Source organism: Nannobrachium achirus, assembly GCF_963921795.1.
Source record: "Nannobrachium achirus genome assembly, chromosome: 2".
Classification (NCBI taxonomy): Eukaryota; Metazoa; Chordata; class Actinopteri; order Myctophiformes; family Myctophidae; genus Nannobrachium; species Nannobrachium achirus.
In genome coordinates this window covers 72,405,354-72,412,853 of record NC_137811.1, presented here as the reverse complement: position 1 = coordinate 72,412,853, position 7,500 = coordinate 72,405,354, and the positions used below count along the sequence as shown (strand labels likewise).

The 7,500-nt window shown below is 45.0% G+C and overlaps 1 protein-coding gene across 1 annotated transcript in view; it reads left to right on the top strand.

The window, feature by feature from the left end:
- kirrel3l (kirre like nephrin family adhesion molecule 3, like) overlaps positions 1–7,500 on the top strand; it is a gene marked incomplete at both ends in the record, with an annotated part of 66,987 nt that overhangs the window by 22,233 nt on the left and 37,254 nt on the right. Inside the window, 2 exons of the mRNA XM_080744219.1 lie at positions 1,252–1,336; positions 2,108–2,216. Of these exons, the coding sequence (XP_080600345.1) occupies positions 1,252–1,336; positions 2,108–2,216 (194 nt within the window). The remainder of the gene's footprint in view (positions 1–1,251; positions 1,337–2,107; positions 2,217–7,500) is intronic.

The window sequence follows — 7,500 nt, the reverse complement described above, 5'->3', positions numbered from 1 at the left end:
AATAGCCGCCCTCGCTATCATCAAAGTTGCCGACCCCTGTAGAGCTCACAACGCGAGCTCACAACGCGATGCGACGCGTTGTGAGCTTGTAGATCGGCTATTTTCAAATAGCCTATGTATCCACAAGTTTCCGCGGGAGTTTACTTGAGACTATCGGGACCAAACTTCCGGGTTTAACAGCAGACATACAAGCTCACGTCGCGTCGCAGATGCAACCCGTTGTGAGCTTGTAAATCGGCGCCGGAAGCTCGGTGCAGACGTCTGCGCAATGCACTATGGGGCGTTGGAAACTCGTGGATAAAATAGTGTTAAAGTGATTCATGTATGTTTTATATTTATATAATCATTTAGCCTATATCTGCAAAGTAACTGGCAACTTCATATAATTGTAGTGGAGTAAAAGTGCAATATTTGGATCCGAGATGGAGTGGAGTAGAAGTAAAAGTATAGGTACCGAAAACGGGAAATACTCAAAATATCTCAAAGTTTTACTTAAGTAAATGTGCTTAGTTACTTTACACCAATGATTAAAATAAAGTGGTGAAGTTGAAACATTGTTAACATGATGAATTAACAGTTAAAATGAAATGACGTTCGGTTATGGACCGGATCAGTGGAGAACCAACAGACAGCTCTTTGCTTCTGGGGTCCCTTGAACAAAATATGGACGAATTCATCTACGGGGGGCCGCGGACCCCATCTCAAAATATGTTGTTCCAGGGACCCCCAGAAGCAAAGATTTGAGTTAAACACGTTCACTCTAAATATGGGTCTATTCTACATCTAGCTTAAGGACTCAGACCTGTTGGCAAACCTGCACACGTGTCAAGAACTGTCCGTTGTATACTGTTACACACTATGTCTACACTCATGTCATCAACATGGATCTGTCCCATATAGCGCCACCATCAGGCCGATTTTTTCAAACACATTTTTGGACACTGCTCCTACAGATTTTGCCCTAAAATCACGCAAATCGGTACACAGTATGTCTACACTCATCTCATCAATATGGATGTCCCATATAGCTCCACCATCAGGCCGATTTTTTGAACCACATTTTTGGACACTGCTCCTACACATTTTGCCCTAAAATCACGCTGCAACCTGACGGTCGCTTATCTCCCGATTAGGGAGTCTTACTGGTATTATGTAGTGCTGTCCTAGTGTTTCCTGTTTTGCCCAGTTTGTGTTGCCTGTCTTGTCTCACCCCCCTGTGATTAGTTATGTTCTCCACCTGTGTCCTGTTAGTCTCCCAGCCAATCATCTGTGTCCTGTTAGTCTCCCAGCCAATCATCTGTGTCCTGTTAGTCTCCCAGCCAATCATCTGTGTCCTGTTAGTCTCCCAGCCAATCATCTGTGTTGATTGCCTTGAGTTTCCACCTGTGTCTGGCCACCCTGTGTCTATTTAAACCCTCAGTTCCTTGGGTTCCTTGACAGATAGATGTTAGTCCTTGTCATGTTCGGGAGCATGTCGCTGTTACTACATGTCATCTTTTCGACACCCGACTCTAACCCTCACCCTAACCCTAACCTCTGTGGAGTGAGTCGCTAACCCTCCGGTCGAAATGATGGTCCTTCTAAAGAGCGCGGTTTAGCGGTCATGTTCACCTAGTGTTCTACGTTGTGTAAAGTAACTAAGTACATTTACAATTTTGATGTATCTGTATTTTACTTGAGTATTTACAATACTTTTACTTCTACTCCACTACCTCTCGGGACCAAATAGTGTACTTTTACTCCACTACATCTATTTGAAAACTGTAGTTGCTAGTTACTTTGCAGATATACATTAAAATATTATAAAGCATACATAAACCACTTTAGCCCTATATATTCGATACCGTGGCTATTTGAAAATAGCCGATCTACAAACTCACACCGTGTCGCATGAGCTTGGAGATCGGCTTGTGAGCTTGTAGATCTGCTATTTTCAAAAATGTTGTACTTTCACTTCCAGTACTTTAAATACATTTTGATGCAAAGTTGCCAAAACATTTGAGTACTTTTCCCCTCACTGCCTGCATTCATTCTTGTGTTTTGGAGAATAAATCACCTTGCATAATTATGACCTGCTCCGTTTCTTGTCTTCTTGTCTGTTCTGCAGATCTGTTTCTGGGGTTGTGGAGGGGACCGGACCCAGGGAGAGGAGCTGTTTCTGGGGTTCTGGATGGAGGGGACCTAACCCAGGGAGAGGAGCTGTTTTTGGGGTTCTGGTGAGGACCTAGCCGCAATTTGCAACACAAGGTTTTGTTTTTATAATCGGATGAATCTAGAGTTGCAATACCTCCCATAGGCAGCCAATGCATCAAAACAGTTTTTTTTTTGCTATCTGATTGTTCTAAACGACGTCAAACTCACCAATATTGCGTCTCTATTGGAAGCTTGGAATTTACTCTTTCTATCTGCAAAGTGTTTGTTTCAGAAAAATCCACCATAGACATGTTATGAGCCAGTTTCTATCAAATAATTTGTTTCAGGTGATTTTTTTTTTTAAGTCCTGGAGTTTGGAAGCGCTCGTGGAAAACCGCTCAACGGTCCTGTGACCACCTGGTTCTAAATGTCACATAATGCAGGACATGGCGTTATAGAAGACGAGCGCTTCCGAAGTTCAACACTTAGAATATAAACCATGTCTGCTCGGATTTCTTGACAGAAAATAAATCATAACATGTCTATGTTGGATTTTGCAGATAGAAAGAGTAAATTCCAAGCTTTCCATAGAGCCGCAATATTGGTGAATTTGAAGTCGTTTAATACAATCAGATAGCAAACAACTGTTTTGATGCATTGGCTGCCTATGGGAGGTATTGCAACCCTAGATTCATCCGATTATAAAACAAATCTAGTGTTGCAATTTGCGGCAAGTGAGGACCTGACCCACGGAGAGGTGCTGTTTCTGGGGTTGTGGAGGGGACCGGACCCAGGGAGAGGAGCTGTTTCTGGGGCTCTGGAGCAGCGCAGAGTCCCCCCCCCCCCCCACCACATGGAGGCTAGTACAAACTCATGATGACTTCTGCTATAAGTTGGATTTAATGGATCTTTATAAAGGACGTCGCCTTCAAGAGAAGAAGCAGGAACAAAAGCACACATAATACCAGCGACGCGTGGTAAGTCAAACAATAATGCTACGGATAGAGTGTTGCAGTGCTATTTGCATATATCCTGTATATATGTTAATTTAATTTGTTTTCATGCTGCTCTGAGTTGAGCGGTGCTGGCCGACTGCTGAGAACATGATTTGACAGCTGACTGCTTGACTTCTGTTCTGTTTACGTTGTTGTGTCGGTGTGTCTGATGATGATGTGCAGGGGCGTCACAAGGGGGGGGGGAAAGTGGGACTGAGTTACTAGGGCCCAAGGTGGAGGGGCCTTAATTATTTTATGCTTTAGCTATTGAAAAATAGCAGATATACAAGCTCACAGCGCGGCACCGAGTGTCGCGGGGGGGGGGGGGGGGGGGGGGGGTCCCTGGAACTAAATATTTTGAGATGGGGGTCCGTGGCCAAAAAACATATCATTTTGGGGGTCCTTCACATGAAAAAGTTTGAGCACCACTGACAAAGGAACGTAGGTTTTTCAAAAAACATTTGAATATTTCAAAGGATTTGAAATATTCAAAGACTTTCACAAATGTTAACGTTTAAAAAATAAGATAGCAGATCTAGCTTGTAGGCCTATACTGTATCTGCTATTTTTCAATAGTTAAAGCACACAATATTGCCTAATAATGCGTTCCCAGTCTAAATGGGTTAAACCCCCTCCCCCTATGAAGAACATTCATGGGGGGCCCGCAGTGAATCCTTGTACCCAGGGCCCAGCATTTGGTGTGACACCCCTGATGATGATGGCCTGTTGTTGTGTTTACATTGTTGTGTCAGTGTGTCTGATGATGATGGCCTGTTGTTGTGTTTACGTTGTTGTGTCGGTGTGTCTGATGATGATGGCCTGTTGTTGTGTTTACATTGTTGTGTCGGTGTGTCTGATGATGATGGCCTGTTGTTGTGTTTACATTGTTGTGTCGGTGTGTCTGATGATGATGGCCTGTTGTTGTGTTTACATTGTTGTGTCGGTGTGTCTGATGATGATGGCCTGTTGTTGTGTTTACATTGTTGTGTCGGTGTGTCTGATGATGATGGCCTGTTGTTGTGTTTACATTGTTGTGTCGGTGTGTCTGATGATGATGGCCTGTTGTTGTGTTTACATTGTTGTGTCGGTGTGTCTGATGATGATGGCCTGTTGTTGTGTTTACATTGTTGTGTTGGTGTGTCTGATGATGATGGCCTGTTGTTTGTACCACCAGCATCCAGGGGTTTTAAAGTTTACCTCCCTCCATAAGGCTTGTCTCCCATTTTCAACTTATGTTCACATACTATGTAACTGGTTCTCACTAATTGATGGTACAGTTACATTTCTGTCTACTCACTCTGTGGGCTGTATTTTGATTGTCTTAAGTACCTTCTCTAAAGGAGTAGTTCACCCCCAAAATGACATGGAGAGTAGAGTTCAATAAAAATTTTAGTTTTTTGTCACATTCCTAAGACAAAAAATTGATTCGAGTAAATTTACCCCATTGATTCCGGATGGGGACCCATTTCGAAACGGGTCCCCATCCGGAACGAATGGGGGTACATTTTTTGTTATCACATTTTTGTCTTAGGAATGCGACAAAAAACTAAAAGTTTTATTGAACTCTACTCTCCATGGCATGAGTAATCAATAGAAAAAAAGTCATTTTGGGGGTGAACTACTCCTCTAATGCCCTAACTTCTCCGACCACCAAACTTTTCTTCTGAGAGTTCCGACTCTCCGAGGTGCAGCTTTCCCAACTCTAATTCGGGGTAATGCTTTTCAGAAGATGCGAGTGACGTCATTTTAAGAAAAAAGAAAGAAAGAAGAAGAAGAAGAATGTACCTACGTCATCCCACAAGGGAAATTCAGTTTTCAGCTTAACCCAGCTGAACCAAGGAGCTCGCGGGGGGAGGGGAGCAGTGATAGTTGGAGCGGGGAATCGTACCTGCGACCTCTGGGACCTCTGGAGTCCTAGGTATGGACACTAACCACTCCGCTATCACTGCTTTCATATTTAACATTTAATATTTTGTAGTTGAACCAGACCTTTGCGACAGAAAGTTACGTGGTCGGAGGCAGTATATTGGCAGAGTCCTGCACGGGTCCGATTTTGAGAACCTGCACCCGCCCCACGCGTCATTAATCAGATCCGTGGACCAACCCGTTACCCGTGATTATATAAAAATCAAAACAAGATTAAAAAAATGGACCCGTCGCCCGCCCCGCTACCCATGATCACACGGAGTAAAGTAAATAACCTACAGCCGTGTGTACGTGCTTCCGAATGGCATCGCACTCGATCGTCCCCGAACGCCGTTCACAGCGTTTGCGACGCAATATACAGTATTTACATAAACGCCAGAGCTGGCTGCCACTCTTAATTAATTTAGATAGCCTTTTAAACCACCCTTGCTATGATGAGAACATGGACTAACGTGTTGGCGTGTGCTGTGGTTGTGTGTTGTTTGTGTCTTGCCAGCAGCAGGCTGCTGCTGCTGCTGCTCACTTAGTCCATGACTGACTGTGTGGTGCGCTCCAGCCGCTCCTGTGTGAGTGTGACTTGGCGTTTAGGTGGAAACAGTGCTGTATGCATATGCCGTGGTGGTTCTGTCCTGCCGCTCACTGTGTGCGTTCCAGTAACGTTGTTTAGGCAGAAACAGTTGTCTGATTTTCATAAAATGTCACCCACCCGTGATGTGCACCGCCCGTCCCCGTACCCGCAAATTTATAATAGTACTAGCCCTTACCCGTTCAAAGATATGAGCTCCAAAATGATGTGCAGTGTGTGGGTTATGGGATGTGCACTGTGCACACAGTATATGAGGGATGGAAAGTAACTTTAACTGGTGCTTGCATGATGTAGGAGCATCAATGTAAGAACCCCCCCCCCCCCCTCCCCCCCCCCAGCCCGCCCGCCCACCCGCCTGCACACACACCCGCCTGCCTGCACACACACACACACACACACACACACACACACACACACACACACACACACACACACACACACACACAGAGCTGGTTAAACATTTTGCCTCAAGCTAGATGCAGAATAGATGCGCCTCATGCTAGATGCAGAATAGATAGTAGATACACCATAAAAATGCTAATATACAGCATACGATTTGTGAAAGTGACAAACGGGCTTCACAGTTATGTCAGGTGTGTTCATATGCTAATGGTGATGCGATTTCAGATCAATTGCTCCGGCCACCGAGGAGAAACGCTGTTTCAGACAGACAGACACTCAGACAGACATTCGCAAAATTATAGTATAGATATATTCCGACCGTTTTAATACCGAAAGTACTTTACAACAAAGGGAAACAACAACTTTATTGGGATAAAACAGTAAAAACAACAAATGCAGATACAATAGAGTTAAAAGTAGGTCAAGGACTAGGGAGGCCTAATTTGCCAGACCTCAGCTGGGATATGGCTATCCTGAAGAGGTGGGTTTTGAGTGAGGCTTTGAAGGAGGGGAGGGGGGGGAGCGCTTCTGAGAGCGTTCCAGAGGGTGGGGGCAGAGACAGAGAAGGCCCTGTCCCCCCAGATGCGGTATTTGGCTGTGCGGCACAAGCGTAATTTGTATAGGGTTGATGGGTTTAATAAACCCAAGGGCCCCCCTACTGGTGACGGTATTATACATTTATAGGCTATTGAGTCGCTGTCGGGTGAAAACTTTGTATGTCCAAAACCGTTCGCTTTGCATTTATCTTTTTTTTTTAAAAAGAGCTAAACTAGTGAAAACTGCCGATCTACAAGCACACAACGCCTCGCAGCGCGAGGCGTTGTGTGCTTGTAGATCTGCTGTTTTCACTACTTTTGTGCGACGGCCTTGTATGATGAAGCAGGGCTTTACTTTGCGAAAGAACGTACACGTTTGAAACTTGGTGATACAAGGTTTCCACCCGACAACGACGATATGTATTTTGTCATTTCCAATATATTAATCTCCTAATCTATGGCCCCCCCTCACGGTAGTACAGGGCCCTTTTGACCTGAAAACCCATGCAGAATAAGATCTAATTTCGCCCCTGCCGTGCGGAACCGCAGGAGGTTGGCTTCATTGGACCTGAGGGATCAGGTGGGGACGTAGGGGTCGATGGTTCACCCATCAAAGACGGGTAACCATCGGGTACCCGCGGGGCCCCCGACTCTGTTATATGAACAGGCCTTTTAAGTTAAGGCATAAGCGCTGGTACTTAAGACAATCAAAATACTGACCTGTGTCTCATCGGAGGGCTGTGGACGGTTCACCCGTCTTATCTGGCAGCGCGTCACAGTGCCCCCTAGTCACCTGGCATGAACACTACAGCGTTTTCAATCGCTGACCGCGTCTCCGCTCGAAACGTGGAAAATAAAAAGTGAGAAAACGCGACGGCACTTTGTGGTTTTCTGTTCTGTTCCGATCGTTACGGTGTAAACA